Raw genomic sequence first — 27317 nt, forward strand, 5'->3', positions numbered from 1 at the left:
GTTAGTAGATGGGTCTGTTAGTAGCTGGGTCTGTTAGTAGATGGTAGATGGGTCTGTTAGTAGCTGGTAGATGGGTCTGTTCGTAGCTGGTAGATGGGTCTGTTAGTAGATGGGTCTGTTAGTAGCTGGGTCTGTTAGTAGATGGTAGATGGGTCTGTTAGTAGTTAGTAGATGGGTCTGTTAGTAGCTGGGTCTGTTAGTAGATGGTAGATGGGTCTGTTAGTAGATGGGTCTGTTAGTAGCTGGGTCTGTTAGTAGATGGTAGATGGGTCTGTTAGTAGCTGGTAGATGGGTCTGTTAGTAGCTGGTAGATGGGTCTGTTAGTAGCTGGTAGATGGGTCTGTTAGTAGCTGGTAGATGGGTCTGTTAGTAGCTGGTAGATGGGTCTGTTAGTAGCTGGTAGATGGGTCTGTTAGTAGCTGGTAGATGGGTCTGTTAGTAGCTGGTAGATGGGTCTGTTAGTAGATGGTAGATGGGTCTGTTAGTAGCTGGTAGATGGGTCTGTTAGTAGTTAGTAGATGGGTCTGTTAGTAGCTGGTAGATGGGTCTGTTAGTAGTTAGTAGATGGGTCTGTTAGTAGTTAGTAGATGGGTCTGTTAGTAGATGGGTCTGTTAGTAGATGGTAGATGGGTCTGTTAGTAGATGGGTCTGTTAATAGCTGGTAGATGGGTCTGTTAGTAGCTGGTAGATGGGTCTGTTAGTAGTTAGTAGATGGGTCTGTTAGTAGCTGGTAGATGGGTCTGTTAGTAGCTGGTAGATGGGTCTGTTAGTAGCTGGTAGATGGGTCTGTTAGTAGCTGGTAGATGGGTCTGTTAGTAGTTGGTAGATGGGTCTGTTAGTAGTTAGTAGATGGGTCTGTTAGTAGCTGGTAGATGGGTCTGTTAGTAGTTAGTAGATGGGTCTGTTAGTAGCTGGTAGATGGGTCTGTTAGTAGCTGGTAGATGGGTCTGTTAGTAGTTGGTAGATGGGTCTGTTAGTAGTTAGTAGATGGGTCTGTTAGTAGTTAGTAGATGGGTCTGTTAGTAGTTGGTAGATGGGTCTGTTAGTAGCTGGTAGATGGGTCTGTTAGTAGCTGGAAGATGGGTCTGTTAATAGCTGGTAGATGGGTCTGTTAGTAGCTGGTAGATGGGTCTGTTAGTAGTTGGTAGATGGGTCTGTTAGTAGATGGGTCTGTTAGTAGATGGGTATGTTAGTAGTTAGTAGATGGGTCTGTTAGTAGCTGGTAGATGGGTCTGTTAGTAGCTGGTAGATGGGTCTGTTAGTAGATGGGTCTGTTAGTGTCGTAGAAAATCACTTCAAATATAACTCTTACAAGAACTTTGTGAACTCAAATAAGATTTTTAATACAAATTGTATCACAATCTGGAATGTCCGCGGAACACACCCCGCGGCACACACACCGCGGAACACCCCCCCTTCCCAGAGCCTTAGCTCCTATATTTATACACACATAGCACTATGTCCATCCCTTATGCAAATGAAGTCTCCCTTCTCCAGTCATTCGCCACCACTATCCTCTAGTTCAAGCTTCCCGCTTGTTCACGCCCAATAACGCCCACATCTGCTCTCAGCTAGACTACAATGGTGGCCGGACCCTCCATCCTAGTGTGTCAGCATAATGTGTCAATGTACTCTTTGTTTTGTTTGCCTTTATTGGAATCAGCAGATTCAGCCCTATAGGCCTTCTTTTTAGAAGCAGCTGACTATGGATCCCTCTATCTTTAGTGTGTCAGCATAATGTGTCAATGTACTCTTTGTTCAGTTTGCCTTTATTGGAATCAGCAGATTCTGTACTATACGCCTTCTTTTTAGAAGGAGCTGACTATGGGTCCTTTTTATCATTAGTGTGTCAGGTCAGCAGACCATGTGTCTCCCCCTTTCATTAATGTGTCCAATTGTCTTAGGCATATTTCTCTGGTATGTGTCTTATTGGAATTGTCAGACTATATGTCTCTTCTACCATTAGCATCCAGTTGCCTTATGTTACTACTACAATCCCCCCTCTGGGGCTATTTAGCCACATAAATGATACAAATAAGACTTTGGGATAGTAAAAGAAAATACCTATGATAAACAAGAAAATACAAAAAATAAAAACAAAGTGAAGCATATAAACCAACTAGACCAAACATCTCCAATGTGAAATAGGAGTAAAAGATCTAATCAGAAACATAAAAAAACAAAAACTAACTAGACCAAACATCTCCAATTGTCATAAGAGTAATAGATCAAATTTGGTATAAAAAATATAAGGATAAAATATTACATATTTGATGAAGCATGAGATATATCTAATTCTGTTGCTTTTTCAATGTTCTTATCTTGAGGTAGATCATTAGAGTTTATCAGAAAGTTTCAAATATCAGTAAAAACTCTCCTGACTGATGTCTCAGATTGCTTTGTTGGCACGGTGGTCTGCTTGGTAAGGGCAGTCGATGTCATCTAGTGGTAGCTACTGTGGTCGTCACATCAGCCGCCACCCTTGTTGTTGTCACAGGTTCTTCCTGTTCAGGTGCAGGGGTAGGTCTTCACCTTCCACTGGTTCAATCTTGTTCATGATGAGCACCTACTCGTCTTTTTCTTTGATTCATGTCAGGTCACATCCTTTCGGGTCCCAAACGACTTCTCCCTTTGTTTGATGATGTGTCCATCCACAGAGTGCAATCTCCGATAAGGGTTTGATCCTTATGATTGAGATAGACTTCAGTTCTCCTGCTTCTGTTATACATTGAGGTGGAACATAGATTCTAACCTTGTCAGTCTTTTTGGATTGTTCAGCTGATTCCATTCTTCTCTTCCTGCTCCCACCATACATCTTGATTGTGCATTAGTCTGTTGTTTCTATACTAGCATTCACTGTTGCTTCTGTTATGTCAATGTCATTATTCTTTTGTTGTTCTAACATCAATTGTCTGTAAAGGAGGCCATTCAAAAGTTTAAAAGTCAATTATGGGGTAATCCCCATTTTCTTCAGCTTGCGGGACTTTTCCTCCTCTTTCTTCACCTGAAGCTCCCTCCTCAGGCCGGACTTAGCTTCCATCTGGAAGGGTTTCAATTTTAGGAAAGAAACGTTCTTATTCTGTTCCTTGTGAGGCCTCTCCTCCTCTTCTGAGTGCATTAGTCGGTGCACGTGTCATATTTTGGCTTTCACTTGATTTACTGTTTTCTTGGCTCCTCCCTGGCATCTCAATCGTTTCCGCTGCTCCTGCTCCCTCCAGGCTCCCTCCTGGTGAATCAGCATCCTCAGTGTCCTCATCTCTATGTGGTTGTATCCTTCTCTCTGTTGGGACTCAGCTGCAGTGGTTCAGATGGTACCACGTCTGGCTTCTTTTCACTTGGACGGCCGTTCTTGTTGCTTTGGCCACCTCATAGGGTCCTTCTCTCCTCGGTTGATCCCACTTCCTCCGGAACACTCGAACGTGGACTAGATCTCCTGGTATCACTGGGAGAGGTCCTTCTGGTCCCCTTGGATCATCAGACGCAGAACCTCTCGTCCTAGTTCAGGTTTCTGCCTACTTTCTGTAAGGCATTCATACTTAGAGACTTATGGCCTCTGTTCTATGATTGCACCATACATCCTCTTACTTCCATCACTCATCACACAATAAACTGACATTCCAGCTGAAGCTGGCGAACCCCTCTCCTTCTGGTTTCCTAAACATAAGACTTGGAAAACAACAGACAAAACATAACAGCATTGACAATGTTATGTGTTATGCATAAATATATTCATGCAAACTGAAATCTGAGACCATGACAATTCCCACTCTCTCTTTACCTGACTCTATGCCTCCAGGATACTTTTCTGCTGGACTCCACAAAAATAAAAGCCCTAAAAAGCTTCCTCATGCTTCCACCCAGTCTTCCCCTTTCGGCCACAGGTTCTGAGAGGTGTTCCCAAATCATGTCAATTTTTACTTAGTTTCCCATCTGCTCCATTTTAACTGATAATCATGTGCATAACCTACAATTAACATTATCTCTTCTTGAATTAATTCAACACTGTTTATGCTTTCATATCAATCCCTTTAACATGTTTGTTTAGAGTATAATATCCTATAATCTATTCTTTTTCACATGATGTATTAAAAAATGAAACAAGTAACCTCCAAACTCAACCCAGTATGTCTATAGTGGAATCTAATCTCTCTCTCTCTCTCTCTCTGATTCCACATCCTCTGTCATGGTGTTGTCAAGCTCATCCATTATTCAACTGGACCTTACTTCTCGTGAGACTTATGCACCCACCAAAGAGAGACATGAAGAATTTTACCACTGCAGTGTTGTAAGAAGTATACCACCAGCCTGGTGTATCTTGATGTACACTCAATCTCCAGAATGCAGCCCAAGCCCTTCCATTTCTGGCTGTTTTTTCCTGAGGACATACACACTAACACATGGGTTATTCCCTGACAACAGACTTCCTTCTTATAGCAAGATCACTAAATCTTAATTTTTAATAACAGCCCTATGTAACCATTCTGCCTCAAATACCTGGCCTCCTGCCACAGAAATATTCATAATGATAGTCAAATGATTGTCCCTACAGCAACTGCTGTAAAATAACATATAATCATTCAAGCGTTTTCCAGTTGGATTAATATCCAATCCTAACAAAACTATGTCATAAGTTTCTTAAACTTTTGCTCTAATGTTCAAAATGCCACCACTTATTCTTTTTACCATATCTTTAGATATGTGAATTGTTCTATTTACTTTTAGAATTGTCCCTATATTTTCTTACCTCTTCTCTATATTCTTATTGTTTCATTGTCTTTTATCCCATTTTACTGTTTAATTCCTGATTCACGGTTTTAGTGAAACCAACCTCTCATATTCTGGTCTCTGTCCTTCAGGCTATTTTTAGACCGTAGCTTCTGTAGACACAGAGTGATCGACGGCCTGTTTTTTCCTCTTCCTTTGTTACACCGTTCGTGAATCCTTAATCTGTCCTGAATTTCACTATTTATCACTATTTATCTTAACTAACCTAGATTCGTTTTTAACTTTATAGTACAATTTCATTTTATCAACGATTCTACTTTCTGTTTTGTTACACACTTTTCTATCCGTATTTATACTATTCGGTTAACGCCTTTTTAAGTATTTTTATTTATTATTTGTTTTGACACCGTTTTTAGTAATTCTACTATGGTCGCTTATTACTTTATCACATCAGTGTTTTTATCCTTGATTACAACTTATTTTACTTCGATGTTTCTTAATTTCGTTCCCTCTATCTTAGTATTTAGAGGCACCCTTTCTTTACGTTCTACTCTGTCACAGGAAGGCTGCGCGCACCCTCTTCAGGACGCTCTGCCTACACGCACACAACCTGTCCTATCTTTCTTCCTAATGTTCTATCTTTACACAGATCCACTCATTTCTTACAACATTTTCATTCATCCTTTTATGTTTCATCCGTTCATTCAATCCCTTTGTTTTTACCTCAAAACAACTCAGTCTTTCTTCATTGACTTAATTCACTTCCTCCTACATAAGCCTAGACTTCTACAATATGACGAGACTACTGTCTAATCGGATCAGCTTGTCCTCATATCCTATTCAACCCCCAATACTTATCTTCTCTTCTATTATTAGAGTAGTATTGTAGCGTGACCCACTGAATTACCAAACCCTGGTAGCTAGACAGAGCGGTTTTTTATTCGCAGGATTTCTTTTGCATTTGAACGCCGCACAATCGGGCCAACGTTTTTCCTGCACCTACTACTTCACTCATACAGTCCTCCTTTCAGAGCGGAAACTATGAATATTTATTTAACTACTGATTTATGTTTTGACCGTATAAGTTACTTTTGCAGTTGAACGCCGCACAATCGGGCTAACGTTTTCCTACAACCTACTGATTTATGCTTTGACTGTATAAGTTACTTTTGTAGTTGAACGCCGCACAATCGGGCTAACGTTTTCCTACAACCTACTGATTTATGCTTTGACCGTATAAGCTACTTTTGCAGTTGAACGTCGCACAATCGGGCTAACGTTTTCCTACAACCTACTGTTTTATGCTTTGACTGTATAAGCTACTTTTGCAGTTGAACGCCGCACAATCGGGCTAACGTTTTCCTACAACCTACTGTTTTATGCTTTGACTGTATAAGCTACTTTTGCAGTTGAACGCCGCACAATCGGGCTAACGTTTTCCTACAACCTACTGTTTTATGCTTTGACTGTATAAGCTACTTTTGCAGTTGAACGTCGCACAATCGGGCTTACGTTTTCCTACAACCTACTGTTTTATGCTTTGACTGTATAAGCTACTTTTGCAGTTGAACGTCGCACAATCGGGCTAACGTTTTCCTACAACCTACTGTTTTATGCTTTGACTGTATAAGCTACTTTTGCAGTTGAACGCCGCACAATCGGGCTAACGTTTTCCTACAACCTACTGATTTATGCTTTGACCGTATAAGCTACTTTTGCAGTTGAACGCCGCACAATCGGGCTTACGTTTTCCTACAACCTACTGTTTTATGCTTTGACTGTATAAGCTACTTTTGCAGTTGAACGTCGCACAATCGGGCTTACGTTTTCCTACAACCTACTGATTTATGCTTTGACTGTATAAGCTACTTTTGCAGTTGAACGTCGCACAATCGGGCTTACGTTTTCCTACAACCTACTGTTTTATGCTTTGACTGTATAAGCTACTTGTTGTAGCCCTGCGCCTGAGCCCAGCCGCTCAACTAGAGAGTACAAACAGTTGCGCCGATCAGCCCACACAAGGCTGCTCAAAATGAATGGTCCGACGAGAGGGGCAGTCCGAATCACACACACCCGACACGAGTCGCCCGCTCAGGTTGACTGAGGTGTGTTTACGCACATCCCAAAACAGATCCTGATACGGTCGAACCCGGCCAAGCAGAATCAGACGGAACAACTCCCCTAATCAAACCAGACACATGAACCTGTCTCGAGCAGTCCAACCAGAACAAATGCCCGCTCCCCCCAGCCAAACACCCGACACAATCAAAGTTCACAGTTCCAGTTCACTCAATCTCTAGACATGCGCATTCATACAAAACCCAAACTCACACATGCATGCACATTTATTTGAATTCAAAAGTTCTTTCGTTTTTATCGTTTTTAGGAAATTTGAGAGAGAGACCTACATGACATTCCTCCCGCTGAGACAGGACTCTGAAGCAATCCACACAAACATTTCAACTATTGTAAGAACTTGCTTACCGTATATAGTTGGGTGGCCACCTCTGTTTGTTTAGATTGTCCAAAGAACCCGCCAGCCAAGAACGTCTCCGTCCCTGTCACTCCTGGACCAGCTCGCCAATTATGTCGTAGAAAATCACTTCAAATATAACTCTTACAAGAACTTTGTGAACTCAAATAAGATTTTTAATACAAATTGTATCACAATCTGGAATGTCCGCGGAACACACCCCGCGGCACACACACCGCGGAACACCCCCCCTTCCCAGAGCCTTAGCTCCTATATTTATACACACATAGCACTATGTCCATCCCTTATGCAAATGAAGTCTCCCTTCTCCAGTCATTCGCCACCACTATCCTCTAGTTCAAGCTTCCCGCTTGTTCACGCCCAATAACGCCCACATCTGCTCTCAGCTAGACTACAATGGTGGCCGGACCCTCCATCCTAGTGTGTCAGCATAATGTGTCAATGTACTCTTTGTTTTGTTTGCCTTTATTGGAATCAGCAGATTCAGCCCTATAGGCCTTCTTTTTAGAAGCAGCTGACTATGAATCCCTCTATCTTTAGTGTGTCAGCATAATGTGTCAATGTACTCTTTGTTCAGTTTGCCTTTATTGGAATCAGCAGATTCTGTACTATACGCCTTCTTTTTAGAAGGAGCTGACTATGGGTCCTTTTTATCATTAGTGTGTCAGGTCAGCAGACCATGTGTCTCCCCCTTTCATTAATGTGTCCAATTGTCTTAGGCATATTTCTCTGGTATGTGTCTTATTGGAATTGTCAGACTATATGTCTCTTCTACCATTAGCATCCAGTTGCCTTATGTTACTACTACAGTAGATGGGTCTGTTAGTAGCTGGAAGATGGGTCTGTTAATAGCTGGTAGATGGGTCTGTTAGTAGCTGGTAGATGGGTCTGTTAGTAGTTGGTAGATGGGTCTGTTAGTAGATGGGTCTGTTAGTAGATGGGTATGTTAGTAGTTAGTAGATGGGTCTGTTAGTAGCTGGTAGATGGGTCTGTTAGTAGTTAGTAGATGGGTCTGTTAGTAGATGGGTCTGTTAGTAGCTGGGTCTGTTAGTAGATGGTAGATGGGTCTGTTAGTAGCTGGTAGATGGGTCTGTTAGTAGCTGGTAGATGGGTCTGTTAGGAGATGGGTCTGTTAGTAGCTGGTAGATGGGTCTGTTAGTAGCTGGTAGATGGGTCTGTTAATAGCTGGTAGATGGGTCTGTTAGTAGTTAGTAGATGGGTCTGTTAGTAGTTAGTAGATGGGTCTGTTAGTAGCTGGTAGATGGGTCTGTTAGTAGCTGGTAGATGGGTCTGTTAGTAGCTGGTAGATGGGTCTGTTAGTAGCTGGTAGATGGGTATGTTAGTAGCTGGTAGATGGGTCTGTTAGTAGCTGGTAGATGGGTCTGTTAGTAGCTGGTAGATGGGTATGTTAGTAGCTGGTAGATGGGTCTGTTAGTAGCTGGTAGATGGGTCTGTTAGTAGCTGGTAGATGGGTCTGTTAATAGCTGGTAGATGGGTCTGTTAGTAGTTAGTAGATGGGTCTGTTAGTAGCTGGTAGATGGGTCTGTTAGTAGCTGGTAGATGGGTCTGTTAGTAGTTGGTAGATGGGTCTGTTAATAGCTGGTAGATGGGTCTGTTAGTAGTTAGTAGATGGGTCTGTTAGTAGATGGGTCTGTTAGTAGCTGGTAGATGGGTCTGTTAGTAGCTGGTAGATGGGTCTGTTAGTAGTTGGTAGATGGGTCTGTTAGTAGTTGGTAGATGGGTCTGTTAGTAGTTGGTAGATGGGTCTGTTAATAGCTGGTAGATGGGTCTGTTAGTAGTTAGTAGATGGGTCTGTTAGTAGATGGGTCTGTTAGTAGCTGGGTCTGTTAGTAGATGGTAGATGGGTCTGTTAGTAGCTGGTAGATGGGTCTGTTAGTAGCTGGTAGATGGGTCTGTTAGTAGATGGGTCTGTTAGTAGCTGGGTCTGTTAGTAGATGGTAGATGGGTCTGTTAGTAGTTAGTAGATGGGTCTGTTAGTAGCTGGGTCTGTTAGTAGATGGTAGATGGGTCTGTTAGTAGTTAGTAGATGGGTCTGTTAGTAGCTGGGTCTGTTAGTAGATGGTAGATGGGTCTGTTAGTAGTTAGTAGATGGGTCTGTTAGTAGCTTGTAGATTGGTCTGTTAGTAGATGGCAGATGGGTCTGTTAGTAGTTGGTAGATGGGTCTGTTAATAGCTGGTAGATGGGTCTGTTAGTAGTTAGTAGATGGGTCTGTTAGTAGATGGGTCTGTTAGTAGCTGGTAGATGGGTCTGTTAGTAGCTGGTAGATGGGTCTGTTAGTAGTTGGTAGATGGGTCTGTTAGTAGTTGGTAGATGGGTCTGTTAGTAGTTGGTAGATGGGTCTGTTAGTAGCTGGTAGATGGGTCTGTTAATAGCTGGTAGATGGGTCTGTTAGTAGTTAGTAGATGGGTCTGTTAGTAGTTAGTAGATGGGTCTGTTAGTAGCTGGTAGATGGGTCTGTTAGTAGCTGGTAGATGGGTCTGTTAGTAGCTGGTAGATGGGTCTGTTAGTAGCTGGTAGATGGGTATGTTAGTAGCTGGTAGATGGGTCTGTTAGTAGCTGGTAGATGGGTCTGTTAGTAGCTGGTAGATGGGTATGTTAGTAGCTGGTAGATGGGTCTGTTAGTAGCTGGTAGATGGGTCTGTTAGTAGCTGGTAGATGGGTCTGTTAATAGCTGGTAGATGGGTCTGTTAGTAGTTAGTAGATGGGTCTGTTAGTAGCTGGTAGATGGGTCTGTTAGTAGCTGGTAGATGGGTCTGTTAGTAGTTGGTAGATGGGTCTGTTAATAGCTGGTAGATGGGTCTGTTAGTAGTTAGTAGATGGGTCTGTTAGTAGATGGGTCTGTTAGTAGCTGGTAGATGGGTCTGTTAGTAGCTGGTAGATGGGTCTGTTAGTAGTTGGTAGATGGGTCTGTTAGTAGTTGGTAGATGGGTCTGTTAGTAGTTGGTAGATGGGTCTGTTAATAGCTGGTAGATGGGCTGTTAGTAGTTAGTAGATGGGTCTGTTAGTAGATGGGTCTGTTAGTAGCTGGGTCTGTTAGTAGATGGTAGATGGGTCTGTTAGTAGCTGGTAGATGGGTCTGTTAGTAGCTGGTAGATGGGTCTGTTAGTATATGGGTCTGTTAGTAGCTGGGTCTGTTAGTAGATGGTAGATGGGTCTGTTAGTAGTTAGTAGATGGGTCTGTTAGTAGCTGGGTCTGTTAGTAGATGGTAGATGGGTCTGTTAGTAGTTAGTAGATGGGTCTGTTAGTAGCTGGGTCTGTTAGTAGATGGTAGATGGGTCTGTTAGTAGTTAGTAGATGGGTCTGTTAGTAGCTTGTAGATTGGTCTGTTAGTAGATGGCAGATGGGTCTGTTAGTAGTTGGTAGATGGGTCTGTTAATAGCTGGTAGATGGGTCTGTTAGTAGTTAGTAGATGGGTCTGTTAGTAGATGGGTCTGTTAGTAGCTGGTAGATGGGTCTGTTAGTAGCTGGTAGATGGGTCTGTTAGTAGTTGGTAGATGGGTCTGTTAGTAGTTGGTAGATGGGTCTGTTAGTAGTTGGTAGATGGGTCTGTTAATAGCTGGTAGATGGGTCTGTTAGTAGTTAGTAGATGGGTCTGTTAGTAGATGGGTCTGTTAGTAGCTGGGTCTGTTAGTAGATGGTAGATGGGTCTGTTAGTAGCTGGTAGATGGGTCTGTTAGTAGCTGGTAGATGGGTCTGTTAGTAGATGGGTCTGTTAGTTGCTGGGTCTGTTAGTAGATGGTAGATGGGTCTGTTAGTAGTTAGTAGATGGGTCTGTTAGTAGCTGGGTCTGTTAGTAGATGGTAGATGGGTCTGTTAGTAGTTAGTAGATGGGTCTGTTAGTAGCTGGGTCTGTTAGTAGATGGTAGATGGGTCTGTTAGTAGTTAGTAGATGGGTCTGTTAGTAGCTTGTAGATTGGTCTGTTAGTAGCTGGTAGATGGGTCTGTTAGTAGCTGGTAGATGGGTCTGTTAGTAGCTGGTAGATGGGTCTGTTAGTAGCTGGTAGATGGGTCTGTTAGTAGCTGGTAGATGGGTCTGTTAGTAGATGGTAGATGGGTCTGTTAGTAGCTGGTAGATGGGTCTGTTAGTAGCTGGTAGATGGGTCTGTTAGTAGCTGGTAGATGGGTCTGTTAGTAGCTGGTAGATGGGTCTGTTAGTAGTTAGTAGATGGGTTTGTTAGTAGCTGGTAGATGGGTCTGTTAGTAGCTGGTAGATGGGTCTGTTAGTAGTTGGTAGATGGGTCTGTTAGTAGTTGGTAGATGGGTCTGTTAGTAGTTAGTAGATGGGTCTGTTAGTAGTTAGTAGATGGGTCTGTTAGTAGTTAGTAGATGGGTCTGTTAGTAGATGGTAGATGGGTCTGTTAGTAGATGGTAGATGGGTCTGTTAGTAGATGGTAGATGGGTCTGTTAGTAGCTGGTAGATGGGTCTGTTAGTAGCTGGTAGATGGGTCTGTTAGTAGCTGGTAGATGGGTCTGTTAGTAGCTGGTAGATGGGTCTGTTAGTAGATGGGTCTGTTAGTAGATGGTAGATGGGTCTGTTAGTAGTTGGTAGATGGGTCTGTTAGTAGCTGGTAGATGGGTCTGTTAGTAGCTGGTAGATGGGTCTGTTAGTAGATGGGTCTGTTAGTAGTTAGTAGATGGGTCTGTTAGTAGTTAGTAGATGGGTCTGTTAGTAGATGGTAGATGGGTCTATTAATAGCTGGTAGATGGGTCTGTTAGTAGATGGGTCTGTTAATAGCTGGTAGATGGGTCTGTTAGTAGCTGGTAGATGGGTCTGTTAGTAGTTAGTAGATGGGTCTGTTAGTAGCTGGTAGATGGGTATGTTAGTAGCTGGTAGATGGGTCTGTTAGTAGCTGGTAGATGGGTCTGTTAGTAGATGGGTCTGTTAGTAGTTAGTAGATGGGTCTGTTAGTAGTTGGTAGATGGGTCTGTTAGTAGCTGGTAGATGGGTCTGTTAGTAGTTGGTAGATGGGTCTGTTAGTAGCTGGTAGATGGGTCTGTTAGTAGTTGGTAGATGGGTCTGTTAGTAGTTGGTAGATGGGTCTGTTAGTAGTTGGTAGATGGGTCTGTTAGTAGTTGGTAGATGGGTCTGTTAGTAGTTAGTAGATGGGTCTGTTAGTAGTTAGTAGATGGGTCTGTTGGTAGATGGGTCTGTTAGTAGTTGGTAGATGGGTCTGTTAGTAGTTAGTAGATGGGTCTGTTAGTAGTTAGTAGATGGGTCTGTTAGTAGTTGGTAGATGGGTCTGTTAGTAGCTGGTAGATGGGTCTGTTAGTAGATGGGTCTGTTAATAGCTGGTAGATGGGTCTGTTAGTAGCTGGTAGATGGGTCTGTTAGTAGCTGGTAGATGGGTCTGTTAGTAGTTGGTAGATGGGTCTGTTAGTAGTTGGTAGATGGGTCTGTTAGTAGTTAGTAGATGGGTCTGTTAGTAGTTGGTAGATGGGTCTGTTAGTAGCTGGTAGATGGGTCTGTTAGTAGATGGGTCTGTTAGTAGCTGGTAGATGGGTCTGTTAGTAGCTGGTAGATGGGTCTGTTAGTAGCTGGTAGATGGGTCTGTTAGTAGCTGGTAGATGGGTCTGTTAGTAGCTGGTAGATGGGTCTGTTAGTAGTTGGTAGATGGGTCTGTTAGTAGTTGGTAGATGGGTCTGTTAGTAGTTGGTAGATGGGTCTGTTAGTAGTTGGTAGATGGGTCTGTTAGTAGTTAGTAGATGGGTCTGTTAGTAGTTAGTAGATGGGTCTGTTGGTAGATGGGTCTGTTAGTAGTTGGTAGATGGGTCTGTTAGTAGCTGGTAGATGGGTCTGTTAGTAGATGGGTCTGTTAGTTGCTGGGTCTGTTAGTAGATGGTAGATGGGTCTGTTAGTAGTTAGTAGATGGGTCTGTTAGTAGCTGGGTCTGTTAGTAGATGGTAGATGGGTCTGTTAGTAGTTAGTAGATGGGTCTGTTAGTAGCTGGGTCTGTTAGTAGATGGTAGATGGGTCTGTTAGTAGTTAGTAGATGGGTCTGTTAGTAGCTTGTAGATTGGTCTGTTAGTAGCTGGTAGATGGGTCTGTTAGTAGCTGGTAGATGGGTCTGTTAGTAGCTGGTAGATGGGTCTGTTAGTAGCTGGTAGATGGGTCTGTTAGTAGCTGGTAGATGGGTCTGTTAGTAGCTGGTAGATGGGTCTGTTAGTAGCTGGTAGATGGGTCTGTTAGTAGATGGTAGATGGGTCTGTTAGTAGCTGGTAGATGGGTCTGTTAGTAGCTGGTAGATGGGTCTGTTAGTAGCTGGTAGATGGGTCTGTTAGTAGCTGGTAGATGGGTCTGTTAGTAGTTAGTAGATGGGTTTGTTAGTAGCTGGTAGATGGGTCTGTTAGTAGCTGGTAGATGGGTCTGTTAGTAGTTGGTAGATGGGTCTGTTAGTAGTTGGTAGATGGGTCTGTTAGTAGTTAGTAGATGGGTCTGTTAGTAGTTAGTAGATGGGTCTGTTAGTAGATGGTAGATGGGTCTGTTAGTAGATGGTAGATGGGTCTGTTAGTAGATGGTAGATGGGTCTGTTAGTAGCTGGTAGATGGGTCTGTTAGTAGCTGGTAGATGGGTCTGTTAGTAGCTGGTAGATGGGTCTGTTAGTAGCTGGTAGATGGGTCTGTTAGTAGATGGGTCTGTTAGTAGATGGTAGATGGGTCTGTTAGTAGTTGGTAGATGGGTCTGTTAGTAGCTGGTAGATGGGTCTGTTAGTAGCTGGTAGATGGGTCTGTTAGTAGATGGGTCTGTTAGTAGTTAGTAGATGGGTCTGTTAGTAGTTAGTAGATGGGTCTGTTAGTAGATGGTAGATGGGTCTATTAATAGCTGGTAGATGGGTCTGTTAGTAGATGGGTCTGTTAATAGCTGGTAGATGGGTCTGTTAGTAGCTGGTAGATGGGTCTGTTAGTAGTTAGTAGATGGGTCTGTTAGTAGCTGGTAGATGGGTATGTTAGTAGCTGGTAGATGGGTCTGTTAGTAGCTGGTAGATGGGTCTGTTAGTAGATGGGTCTGTTAGTAGTTAGTAGATGGGTCTGTTAGTAGTTGGTAGATGGGTCTGTTAGTAGCTGGTAGATGGGTCTGTTAGTAGTTGGTAGATGGGTCTGTTAGTAGCTGGTAGATGGGTCTGTTAGTAGTTGGTAGATGGGTCTGTTAGTAGTTGGTAGATGGGTCTGTTAGTAGTTGGTAGATGGGTCTGTTAGTAGTTGGTAGATGGGTCTGTTAGTAGTTAGTAGATGGGTCTGTTAGTAGTTAGTAGATGGGTCTGTTGGTAGATGGGTCTGTTAGTAGTTGGTAGATGGGTCTGTTAGTAGTTAGTAGATGGGTCTGTTAGTAGTTAGTAGATGGGTCTGTTAGTAGTTGGTAGATGGGTCTGTTAGTAGCTGGTAGATGGGTCTGTTAGTAGATGGGTCTGTTAATAGCTGGTAGATGGGTCTGTTAGTAGCTGGTAGATGGGTCTGTTAGTAGCTGGTAGATGGGTCTGTTAGTAGTTGGTAGATGGGTCTGTTAGTAGTTGGTAGATGGGTCTGTTAGTAGTTAGTAGATGGGTCTGTTAGTAGTTGGTAGATGGGTCTGTTAGTAGCTGGTAGATGGGTCTGTTAGTAGATGGGTCTGTTAGTAGCTGGTAGATGGGTCTGTTAGTAGCTGGTAGATGGGTCTGTTAGTAGCTGGTAGATGGGTCTGTTAGTAGCTGGTAGATGGGTCTGTTAGTAGCTGGTAGATGGGTCTGTTAGTAGTTGGTAGATGGGTCTGTTAGTAGTTGGTAGATGGGTCTGTTAGTAGTTGGTAGATGGGTCTGTTAGTAGTTGGTAGATGGGTCTGTTAGTAGTTAGTAGATGGGTCTGTTAGTAGTTAGTAGATGGGTCTGTTGGTAGATGGGTCTGTTAGTAGTTGGTAGATGGGTCTGTTAGTAGTTAGTAGATGGGTCTGTTAGTAGTTAGTAGATGGGTCTGTTAGTAGTTGGTAGATGGGTCTGTTAGTAGCTGGTAGATGGGTCTGTTAGTAGATGGGTCTGTTAGTAGTTAGTAGATGGGTCTGTTGGTAGATGGGTCTGTTAGTAGTTGGTAGATGGGTCTGTTAGTAGTTAGTAGATGGGTCTGTTAGTAGTTAGTAGATGGGTCTGTTAGTAGTTGGTAGATGGGTCTGTTAGTAGCTGGTAGATGGGTCTGTTAGTAGATGGGTCTGTTAATAGCTGGTAGATGGGTCTGTTAGTAGCTGGTAGATGGGTCTGTTAGTAGATGGGTCTGTTAGTAGTTAGTAGATGGGTCTGTTAGTAGTTGGTAGATGGGTCTGTTAGTAGCTGGTAGATGGGTCTGTTAGTAGATGGGTCTGTTAGTAGTTAGTAGATGGGTCTGTTGGTAGATGGGTCTGTTAGTAGTTGGTAGATGGGTCTGTTAGTAGTTAGTAGATGGGTCTGTTAGTAGTTAGTAGATGGGTCTGTTAGTAGCTGGTAGATGGGTCTGTTAGTAGATGGGTCTGTTAATAGCTGGTAGATGGGTCTGTTAGTAGCTGGTAGATGGGTCTGTTAGTAGATGGGTCTGTTAGTAGTTAGTAGATGGGTCTGTTAGTAGTTGGTAGATGGGTCTGTTAGTAGCTGGTAGATGGGTCTGTTAGTAGATGGTAGATGGGTCTGTTAGTAGCTGGTAGATGGGTCTGTTAGTAGCTGGTAGATGGGTCTGTTAGTAGTTGGTAGATGGGTCTGTTAGTAGTTGGTAGATGGGTCTGTTAGTAGTTAGTAGATGGGTCTGTTAGTAGTTGGTAGATGGGTCTGTTAGTAGTTAGTAGATGGGTCTGTTAGTAGCTGGTAGATGGGTCTGTTAGTAGTTAGTAGATGGGTCTGTTAGTAGCTGGTAGATGGGTCTGTTAGTAGATGGGTCTGTTAATAGTTAGTAGATGGGTCTGTTAGTAGCTGGTAGATGGGTCTGTTAGTAGATGGGTCTGTTAGTAGTTAGTAGATGGGTCTGTTAGTAGCTGGTAGATGGGTCTGTTAGTAGATGGGTCTGTTAATAGCTGGTAGATGGGTCTGTTAGTAGCTGGTAGATGGGTCTGTTAGTAGATGGGTCTGTTAGTAGTTAGTAGATGGGTCTGTTAGTAGTTGGTAGATGGGTCTGTTAGTAGCTGGTAGATGGGTCTGTTAGTAGTTGGTAGATGGGTCTGTTAGTAGCTGGTAGATGGGTCTGTTAGTAGCTGGTAGATGGGTCTGTTAGTAGTTGGTAGATGGGTCTGTTAGTAGTTGGTAGATGGGTCTGTTAGTAGTTAGTAGATGGGTCTGTTAGTAGTTGGTAGATGGGTCTGTTAGTAGCTGGTAGATGGGTCTGTTAGTAGATGGGTCTGTTAGTAGCTGGTAGATGGGTCTGTTAGTAGCTGGTAGATGGGTCTGTTAGTAGCTGGTAGATGGGTCTGTTAGTAGCTGGTAGATGGGTCTGTTAGTAGTTGGTAGATGGGTCTGTTAGTAGATGGTAGATGGGTCTGTTAGTAGCTGGTAGATTGGTCTGTTAGTAGTTGGTAGATGGGTCTGTTAGTAGTTGGTAGATGGGTCTGTTAGTAGTTAGTAGATGGGTCTGTTAGTAGTTGGTAGATGGGTCTGTTAGTAGCTGGTAGATGGGTCTGTTAGTAGTTGGTAGATGGGTCTGTTAATAGCTGGTAGATGGGTCTGTTAGTAGCTGGTAGATGGGTCTGTTAGTAGATGGGTCTGTTGGTAGATGGGTCTGTTAGTAGCTGGTCGATGGGTATGTTAGTAGCTGGTAGATGGGTCTGTTAGTAGCTGGTAGATGGGTCTGTTAGTAGCTGTTTTTTTGGCCTTTGATGCTGTTTAGAAAATAATGTGTAGATGTTGTATATCCCTAGTGGTCCACCAGTGTATTGCTCTGTGGAATCCTCACCTCTCTCCCCCTCTCTCTCCCTCCAGTGGCTGGTTCAATGTGCTGAGTCGTGTCCATAGTGCCAGTCCAGACCAGCTGATGGAGATACATCATGAGCAGGCCAACCCCAAGAACGCTGTGGTCAGTATCACCTCCGTCACGTCAGTGGAGGCTCCTCAGAGGAGGAAGGGGAGGAATACAACTTGTGAAATATTAAAAGTGATCCTTTTTAGATAAAACTGTACTAAATATCTAGTCACCAAAATACTGATTAAAGCACGCTGTTTTGCAAAGAAGGTTTACAGTAGCCTCAACAGCACACTGTAGGGTAGCACCATGGTGTAGCCGGAGGACAGCTTGCTTCCGTCCTCCTCTGGGTACATTTACTTCAATACAAAACCTAGGAGGCTCATGGTTCACACCCCCTTCCATAGACGTACACAGTAATTATGACAACTTCCGGAGGACGTCCTCCAACCTATCAGAGCTCTTGCAGCATGAACTGACATGTTGTCCACCACAGGAGATCGGTGGGTCCTTAGTTGGGTTCGTGGTAATAACAGTTATTAAATTAACAGTGACAACAACTGTCGGTCTAGGAGTTACAGACAGTGTTCATGTTGTTTGACGATATTCTGAAAACAGGGAACTGTGGATGTTGGACTGATCGACTCGGTGTGCGCGTCAGACAACCCTGACAGACCCAACTCGTTTGTCATCATCACCGCTAACCGTGTGATCCACTGCAACACTGAGATGCCTGAAGAGATGCACCACTGGATCGGCCTGCTGCAGAAACCCAAAGGAGACGCCAGGATAGACGGACAGGACTTCCTCGTCAGAGGTTAGTGACCTACACTACCGTTATTATTATTATGAGCCGTCCTCCCCTCACCAGCCTCCACTGATTCTTATCCGGCGGCAGCGTAGCCTAGTGGTTAGAGCGTTGGACTAGTAACCAGCAGGTAGTCTAGTGGTTAGAGCGTTGGACTAGTAACCAGCAGGTAGCCTAGTGGTTAGAGCGTTGGGCTAGTAACCAGCAGGTAGCCTAGTGGTTAGAGCGTTGGACCAGTAACCAGCAGGTAGCCTAGTGGTTAGAGTGTTGGACTAGTAACCAGCAGGTAGCCTAGTGGTTAGAGTGTTGGACCAGTAACCAGCAGGTAACCTAGTGGTTAGAGTGTTGGACTAGTAACCAGCAGGTAGCCTAGTGGTTAGAGCGTTGGACTAGTAACCAGCAGGTAGCCTAGTGGTTAGAGTGTTGGACTAGTAACCAGCAGGTAGCCTAGTGGTTAGAGTGTTGGACCAGTAACCAGCAGGTAACCTAGTGGTTAGAGCGTTGGGCCAGTAACCAGCAGGTAGCCTAGTGGTTAGAGCGTTGGACCAGTAACCAGCAGGTAGCCTAGTGGTTAGAGTGTTGGACTAGTAACCAGCAGGTAGCCTAGTGGTTAGAGTGTTGGACCAGTAACCAGCAGGTAACCTAGTGGTTAGAGTGTTGGACTAGTAACCAGCAGGTAGCCTAGTGGTTAGAGCGTTGGACTAGTAACCAGCAGGTAGCCTAGTGGTTAGAGCGTTGGACTAGTAACCAGCAGGTAGCCTAGTGGTTAGAGCGTTGGACTAGTAACCAGCAGGTAGCCTAGTGGTTAGAGCGTTGGACTAGTAACCAGCAGGTAGACTAGTGGTTAGAGCGTTGGACTAGTAACCAGCAGGTAGCCTAGTGGTTAGAGCGTTGGACTAGTAACTGAAAGGTTGCAAGTTCAAACCCCCGAGCTGACAAGGTACAAATCTGTCGTTCTGCCCCTGAACGTACCTGTATCCATACGTACCTGGGTCCATACGTACCTGGGTCCATACGTACCTGGGTCCATACGTACCTGTGTCCATACGTACCTGGGTCCATACGTACCTGTATCCATACGTACCTGTGTCCATTCGTACCTGGGTCCATTCGTACCTGGGTCCATACGTACCTGTATCCATACGTACCTGTGTCCATACGTACCTGGGTCCATACGTACCTGGGTCCATACGTACCTGGGTCCATACGTACCTGTGTCCATACGTACCTGGGTCCATACGTACCTGTATCCATACGTACCTGTATGGTGTCTTTAAGGTGATATTACACTGGGCAGCACTAGAGCATAAAGTGGAGTGATCCTTTTCAATAAGAATATCTTATAATAGATCTGCCAATATACTCTATAATTGTTTATACAGTCAGTTTGTTGTCTGTTCTCAGTACTGGACATAACCTTACTGTCCTTCTAGTTAACCCTTCTCTCTCTCTCCCCAGGTTGGCTTCACAAGGAGATGAGGGCTAAGAGTCTAGTTAACCCTTCTCTCTCTCTCTCCCCAGGTTGGCTTCACAAGGAGGTGAGGGCTAAGAGTCTAGTTAACCCTTCTCTCTCTCTCTCCCCAGGTTGGCTTCACAAGGAGGTGAGGGCTAAGAGTCTAGTTAACCCTTCTCTCTCTCTCCCCAGGTTGGCTTCACAAGGAGGTGAGGGCTAAGAGTCTAGTTAACCCTTCTCTCTCTCTCTCCCCAGGTTGGCTTCACAAGGAGGTGAGGGCTAAGAGTCTAGTTAACCCTTCTCTCTCTCTCCCCAGGTTGGCTTCACAAGGAGGTGAGGGCTAAGAGTCTAGTTAACCCTTCTCTCTCTCTCTCCCCAGGTTGGCTTCACAAGGAGGTGAGGGCTAAGAGTCTAGTTAACCCTTCTCTCTCTCTCCCCAGGTTGGCTTCACAAGGAGGTGAGGGCTAAGAGCACTAGTCTGAAGCTGAAAAAGAGGTGGTTTGTCTTAACCTCTAACTCTCTGGACTACTACAAGTCTTCAGAGCGCAGTGTGTCCAAGCTGGGGACCCTGGTCCTCAACAGTCTCTGCTCTGTGGTCCAGCCCGACGAGAAGGTCTTCAAGGACACAGGTAAGGGTAGAGACTGAGAACAGGACACGGGTCAAAGGTAGTGTTCAATGACACAAACACATCTGGGACCAGGCTAATGCATTCCAGCAAGAATGTATCTGTCTACCATCATAGCATATATATATTATTTGAATGCTCCTTGAGTCACTCAGTATGTGTCAAGATAGTGAACTAGGAAATAGGAACTAGGAAATAGTGAACTAGGAAATAGGAACTAGGAAATAGGAAATATGAACTAGGAAATAGGGGGCCATTTGTTTTGTGATGCAGCCCCAGACTTTTCTACGTTCTTAAACTTCCTTCCTGTCTCTCCCCCTCCAGGTTACTGGAGCATCGTCGTCCACGGCCGTAAACACTCGTACCACCTCTACACCAAACTAGTGAACGAGGCTATGCGCTGGGCGTCGGCCATACAGGGGGCTGTCGACAGCAAGGCTCCCATAGAGACACCCACGCAGCAACTCATCAGGGACATCAAGGTACAGCCAATCACCAGTCTGCATACTGAGATGTGGTCATGTTATGTCAGGTGAAGCCTGGTCCCAGATCTGTTTGTGCTATCTTAATCTGCCATTGTTATATTGTTGGCTACAAAGAGAGGGACCCGGCTCAGGAGATGGTAGTGATGATGAAGGAACGTGAGGCATACCTCTGACCTTTAACCCCTGACCTTCGCCCCCCCCCAGGAGAGCAGTCTGAACGTGGAGGCCGTGGATCAGACGTACTGGAGGAACCCTATCCTCAGATATACCCAGCACCCCCTCCACGCCCCCCTGCTGCCTCTGCCTTACGGGGAGGTCAACATCCACCGTGAGTTGTCCACCGATAAGAGCCTGGAGGGACTTATTACAGCTAGTTTATATTTTACAAGGACTTGATTTACTTCTTTTAACTCCTGGTGGAGCAGCAACGGGTGTCGTTTATTTGACTACAGTTGTCTTAACCATTTTGATAGAAATTAAATGCATAAAGCAGTGACCACCATAACTCTCCCCCTCTCTTGCTCTCCCCCTCTCTCGCTCTCCCCCTCTCTCGCTCTCCCCCTCTCTCGCTCTCCCCCTCTCTCGCTCTCCCCCTCTCTCGCTCTCCCCCTCTCTCGCTCTCCCCCTCTCTCGCTCTCCCCCTCTCTCGCTCTCCCCCTCTCTCGCTCTCCCCCTCTCTCGCTCTCCCCCTCTCTCGCTCTCCCCCTTTCTCGCTCTCCCCCTCTCTCGCTCTCCCCCTCTCTCGCTCTCCCCCTCTCTCGCTCTCCCCCTCTCTCGCTCTCCCCCTCTCCCCCTCTCTCGCTCTCCCCCCTCTCTCGCTCTCCCCCTCTCTCGCTCTCCCCCTCTCTCGCTCTCTCGCTCTCTCGCTCTCCCGCTCTCTCGCTCTCCCGCTCTCTCGCTCTCCCCCTCTCTCGCTCTCCCCCTCTCTCGCTCTCCCCCTCTCTCGCTCTCCCCCTCTCTCGCTCTCCCCCTCTCTCGCTCTCCCCCTCTCTCGCTCTCCCCCTCTCTCGCTCTCTCGCTCTCCCCCTCTCTCCCTCTCTCGCTCTCCCCCTCTCCCCCCAGTCCATAAGGAGAAGGGATATGCCAGCCTGCAGGACGAGGCAGTGAAGATCTTCAACTCTCTGCAGGAGATGGAGGCAGTGTCTGATCCGGTCCCGATCATCCAGGGCATCCTCCAGACCTGCCACGACCTGCGTCTGCTCCGAGACGAGGTCTACTGTCAGCTCATCAAGCAGACCAATCACGTGCCTCAGCCCAACAGCTCGGCCAATCGTGCCCACTGGCACCTCCTCACCTGTATGAGCTGTACCTTCCTGCCCAGCCGGGGCATCCTGCGCTACCTCAAGTTCCACCTTAAAAGGTACTTTTACGACAAGTTCCACCTTAAATGGTACTTTTACGACAAGTTCCACCTTAAAGGGTACTTTTACGACAAGTTCCACCTTAAATGGTACTTTTACGACAAGTTCCACCTTAAAAGGTACTTTTACGACAAGTTCCACCTTAAATGGTACTTTTACAACAAGTTCCACCTTAAAAGGTACTTTTACGACAAGTTCCACCTTAAAAGGTACTTTATTTACCTCCAGTTCCACCTTAAAAGGTACTTTATTTACCTAAAGTTCCACCTTAAAAGGTACTTTTACGACAAGTTCCACCTTAAATGGTACTTTTACGACAAGTTCCACCTTAAAAGGTACTTTTACGACAAGTTCCACCTTAAAAGGTACTTTTACCTTCAAAATGCAGATGTGGGGAAAACACAGCTTTGGAAGCTTCGTCCCCTTGTCCTTGTTGAAGAGAGGAGGATCTCAGATTTCTGTAGATGTAAATATTTTTCTTAGAAAGATGCTGAGCTGCAAGCAGAATGTGTTCCCTCCCTATAGCTCGTAGTAGCAGAATGTGTTCCCTCCCTATAGCTCGTAGTAGCAGAATGTGTTCCCTCCCTATAGCTCGTAGTAGCAGAATGTGTTCCCTCCCTATAGCTCGTAGTAGCAGAATGTGTTCCCTCCCTATAGCTCGTAGTAGCAGAATGTGTTCCCTCCCTATAGCTTGTAGTAAGCAGAATGTGTTCCCTCCCTATAGCTCGTAGTAGCAGAATGTGTTCCCTCTCTATAGCTTGTAGTAGCAGAATGTGTTCCCTCCCTATAGCTCGTAGTAGCAGAATGTGTTCCCTCCCTATAGCTTGTAGTAGCAGAATGTGTTCCCTCCCTACAGCTTGTAGTAAGCAGAATGTGTTCCCTCCCTATAGCTCGTAGTAGCAGAATGTGTTCCCTCCCTATAGCTCGTAGTAAGCAGAATGTGTTCCCTCCCTATAGCTCGTAGTAAGCAGAATGTGTTCCCTCCCTATAGCTCGTAGTAAGCAGAATGTGTTCCCTCCCTACAGCTCGTAGTAAGCAGAATGTGTTCCCTCCCTATAGCTTGTAGTAGCAGAATGTGTTCCCTCCCTACAGCTCGTAGTAGCAGAATGTGTTCCCTCCCTACAGCTCGTAGTAGCAGAATGTGTTCCCTCCCTACAGCTCGTAGTAGCAGAATGTGTTCCCTCCCTACAGCTTGTAGTAGCAGAATGTGTTCCCTCCCTATAGCTTGTAGTAGCAGAATGTGTTCCCTCCCTACAGCTTGTAGTAGCAGAATGTGTTCCCTCCCTACAGCTTGTAGTAGCAGAATGTGTTCCCTCCCTACAGCTCGTAGTAGCAGAATGTGTTCCCTCCCTATAGCTTGTAGTAGCAGAATGTGTTCCCTCCCTACAGCTCGTACTAGCAGAATGTGTTCCCTCCCTATAGCTTGTAGTAGCAGAATGTGTTCCCTCCCTATAGCTCGTAGTAAGCAGAATGTGTTCCCCACGTACAGCTCGTAGTAGCAGAATGTGTTCCCTCCCTATAGCTCGTAGTAAGCAGAATGTGTTCCCTCCCTATAGCTCGTAGTAAGCAGAATGTGTTCCCTCCCTATAGCCTGTAGTAGCAGAATGTGTTCCCTCCCTATAGCTTGTAGTAAGCAGAATGTGTTCCCTCCCTATAGCTCGTAGTAGCAGAATGTGTTCCCTCCCTATAGCTTGTAGTAGCAGAATGTGTTCCCTCCCTATAGCTCGTAGTAAGCAGAATGTGTTCCCTCCCTATAGCTCGTTGTAAGCAGAATGTGTTCCCTCCCTACAGCTTGTAGTAAGCAGAATGTGTTCCCTCCCTATAGCTCGTAGTAAGCAGAATGTGTTCCCTCCCTATAGCTCGTAGTAAGCAGAATGTGTTCCCTCCCTATAGCTTGTAGTAAGCAGAATGTGTTCCCTCCCTATAGCTTGTAGTAAGCAGAATGTGTTCCCTCCCTATAGCTCGTAGTAGCAGAATGTGTTCCCTCCCTATAGCTCGTAGTAAGCAGAATGTGTTCCCTCCCTATAGCTCGTAGTAAGCAGAATGTGTTCCCTCCCTATAGCTCGTAGTAAGCAGAATGTGTTCCCTCCCTATAGCTCGTAGTAAGCAGCATGTGTTCCCTCCCTATAGCTTGTAGTAAGCAGAATGTGTTCCCTCCCTATAGCTTGTAGTAAGCAGAATGTGTTCCTTCCCTATAGCTCGTAGTAGCAGAATGTGTTCCCTCTCTATAGCTTGTAGTAGCAGAATGTGTTCCCTCCCTACAGCTCGTAGTAGCAGAATGTGTTCCCTCTCTATAGCTTGTAGTAGCAGAATGTGTTCCCTCCCTACAGCTCGTAGTAAGCAGAATGTGTTCCCTCCCTACAGCTCGTAGTAAGCAGAATGTGTTCCCTCCCTATAGCTCGTAGTAAGCAGAATGTGTTCCCTCCCTACAGCTCGTAGTAAGCAGAATGTGTTCCCTCCCTACAGCTCGTAGTAAGCAGAATGTGTTCCCCTCCTATAGCTCGTAGTAAGCAGAATGTGTTCCCCTCCTATAGCTTGTAGTAGCAGAATGTGTTCCCTCCCTACAGCTCGTAGTAAGCAGAATGTGTTCCCTCCCTATAGCTTGTAGTAGCAGAATGTGTTCCCTCCCTATAGCTCGTAGTAAGCAGAATGTGTTCCCCACGTACAGCTCGTAGTAGCAGAATGTGTTCCCTCCCTATAGCTCGTAGTAAGCAGAATGTGTTCCCTCCCTATAGCTCGTAGTAAGCAGAATGTGTTCCCTCCCTATAGCCTGTAGTAGCAGAATGTGTTCCCTCCCTATAGCTTGTAGTAAGCAGAATGTGTTCCCTCCCTATAGCTCGTAGTAGCAGAATGTGTTCCCTCCCTATAGCTTGTAGTAGCAGAATGTGTTCCCTCCCTATAGCTCGTAGTAAGCAGAATGTGTTCCCTCCCTATAGCTCGTTGTAAGCAGAATGTGTTCCCTCCCTACAGCTTGTAGTAAGCAGAATGTGTTCCCTCCCTATAGCTCGTAGTAAGCAGAATGTGTTCCCTCCCTATAGCTCGTAGTAAGCAGAATGTGTTCCCTCCCTATAGCTCGTAGTAGCAGAATGTGTTCCCTCCCTATAGCTCGTAGTAAGCAGAATGTGTTCCCTCCCTATAGCTCGTAGTAAGCAGAATGTGTTCCCTCCCTATAGCTCGTAGTAAGCAGAATGTGTTCCCTCCCTATAGCTCGTAGTAAGCAGCATGTGTTCCCTCCCTATAGCTTGTAGTAAGCAGAATGTGTTCCCTCCCTATAGCTTGTAGTAAGCAGAATGTGTTCCTTCCCTATAGCTCGTAGTAGCAGAATGTGTTCCCTCTCTATAGCTTGTAGTAGCAGAATGTGTTCCCTCCCTACAGCTCGTAGTAGCAGAATGTGTTCCCTCTCTATAGCTTGTAGTAGCAGAATGTGTTCCCTCCCTACAGCTCGTAGTAAGCAGAATGTGTTCCCTCCCTACAGCTCGTAGTAAGCAGAATGTGTTCCCTCCCTATAGCTCGTAGTAAGCAGAATGTGTTCCCTCCCTACAGCTCGTAGTAAGCAGAATGTGTTCCCTCCCTACAGCTCGTAGTAAGCAGAATGTGTTCCCCTCCTATAGCTCGTAGTAAGCAGAATGTGTTCCCCTCCTATAGCTTGTAGTAGCAGAATGTGTTCCCTCCCTACAGCTCGTAGTAAGCAGAATGTGTTCCCCTCCTATAGCTTGTAGTAGCAGAATGTGTTCCCTCCCTACAGCTCGTAGTAAGCAGAATGTGTTCCCCTCCTATAGCTTGTAGTAGCAGAATGTGTTCCCTCCCTACAGCTCGTAGTAAGCAGAATGTGTTCCCCTCCTATAGCTTGTAGTAAGCAGAATGTGTTCCCCTCCTATAGCTTGTAGTAGCAGAATGTGTTCCCTCCCTACAGCTCGTAGTAAGCAGAATGTGTTCCCTCTCTATAGCTTGTAGTAGCAGAATGTGTTCCCTCCCTACAGCTCGTAGTAAGCAGAATGTGTTCCCTCCCTACAGCTCGTAGTAAGCAGAATGTGTTCCCTCCCTACAGCTTGTAGTAAGCAGAATGTGTTCCCTCCCTACAGCTTGTAGTAAGCAGAATGTGTTCCCTCCCTACAGCTCGTAGTAAGCAGAATGTGTTCCCTCCCTACAGCTCGTAGTAAGCAGAATGTGTTCCCTCCCTACAGCTCGTAGTAAGCAGAATGTGTTCCCTCCCTACAGCTTGTAGTAAGCAGAATGTGTTCCCCTCCTATAGCTTGTAGTAGCAGAATGTGTTCCCTCCCTACAGCTCGTAGTAAGCAGAATGTGTTCCCTCTCTATAGCTTGTAGTAGCAGAATGTGTTCCCTCCCTACAGCTCGTAGTAAGCAGAATGTGTTCCCTCCCTATAGCTTCTAGTAAAAATAGGCGTATTTTCTGTGATTGATTTTGTATGGATGGGTAAACTGGACAGTATGACATCAGTAACGTTGATTTGCTCATCCTCTACACCTCAGTAACCCTCTGTCTGTTTGTCTGTTCTTCTCCAGGGTGAAGGAGCAGTTTCCTGGAACAGAGGTGGACATGTTTGCCCATTTCATTGGTGAGTCTTTGAAGAGGACCAAGGTCAGGGACTATGTTCCGTCTCAGGAGGAGATCGTAGCCCTACTGACCAGGCAGGAAATGACTACGACAGTCTACTGCCACGGAGGAGGATCCTGCAAGATCTCCATCAACTCCCACACCACCGCTGGAGAGGTAACTAATGCAGTGTTGCTTTGACATGTCCACATCTAAGCTACGCTGTTCTGTTCTATCTTCTGTGGATTATACACTGCTCAAAAAAATAAAGGGAACACTTAAACAACACAATGTAACTCCAAGTCAATCACACTTCTGTGAAATCAAACTGTCCACTTAGGAAGCAACACTGATTGACAATAAATTTCACATGCTGTTGTGTAAATGGAATAGACAACAGGTGGATATTATAGACAATTAGCAAGACACCCCCAATAAAGGAGTGGTTCTGCAGGTGGTGACCACAGACCACTTCTCAGTTCCTATGCTTCCTGGCTGATGTTTTGGTCACTTTTGAATGCTGGCGGTGCTTTCACTCTAGTGGTAGCATGAGACGGAGTCTACAACCCACACAAGTGGCTCAGGTAGTGCAGCTCATCCAGGATGGCACATCAATGCGAGCTGTGGCAAGAAGGTTTGCTGTGTCTGTCAGCGTAGTGTCCAGAGCATGGAGGCGCTACCAGGAGACAGGCCAGTACATCAGGAGACGTGGAGGAGGCCGTAGGAGGGCAACAACCCAGCAGCAGGACCACTACCTCCGCCTTTGTGCAAGGAGGTGCACTGCCAGAGCCCTGCAAAATGACCTCCAGCAGGCCACAAATGTGCATGTGTCTGCTCAAACGGTCAGAAACAGACTCCATGAGGGTGGTATGAGGGCCCGACGTCCACAGGTGGGGGTTGTGCTTACA

At 45.4% G+C, this 27317-nt stretch overlaps 1 protein-coding gene across 1 annotated transcript in view; it reads left to right on the top strand.

Moving 5' to 3' along the window:
* Window positions 1-27317, top strand: part of LOC139547255 (unconventional myosin-X-like) — a 72254-nt gene that overhangs the window by 26438 nt on the left and 18499 nt on the right. The window contains exons 5-11 of the mRNA XM_071356316.1: window positions 17142-17235; window positions 17740-17938; window positions 19823-20011; window positions 20333-20490; window positions 20698-20821; window positions 21556-21853; window positions 26379-26586. Coding sequence (XP_071212417.1) covers window positions 17142-17235; window positions 17740-17938; window positions 19823-20011; window positions 20333-20490; window positions 20698-20821; window positions 21556-21853; window positions 26379-26586 — 1270 coding nt within the window. The remainder of the gene's footprint in view (window positions 1-17141; window positions 17236-17739; window positions 17939-19822; window positions 20012-20332; window positions 20491-20697; window positions 20822-21555; window positions 21854-26378; window positions 26587-27317) is intronic.

The sequence above is a fragment of the Salvelinus alpinus genome, chromosome 20, assembly GCF_045679555.1.
Source record: "Salvelinus alpinus chromosome 20, SLU_Salpinus.1, whole genome shotgun sequence".
In the NCBI taxonomy this organism is placed as follows: domain Eukaryota; kingdom Metazoa; phylum Chordata; class Actinopteri; order Salmoniformes; family Salmonidae; genus Salvelinus; species Salvelinus alpinus.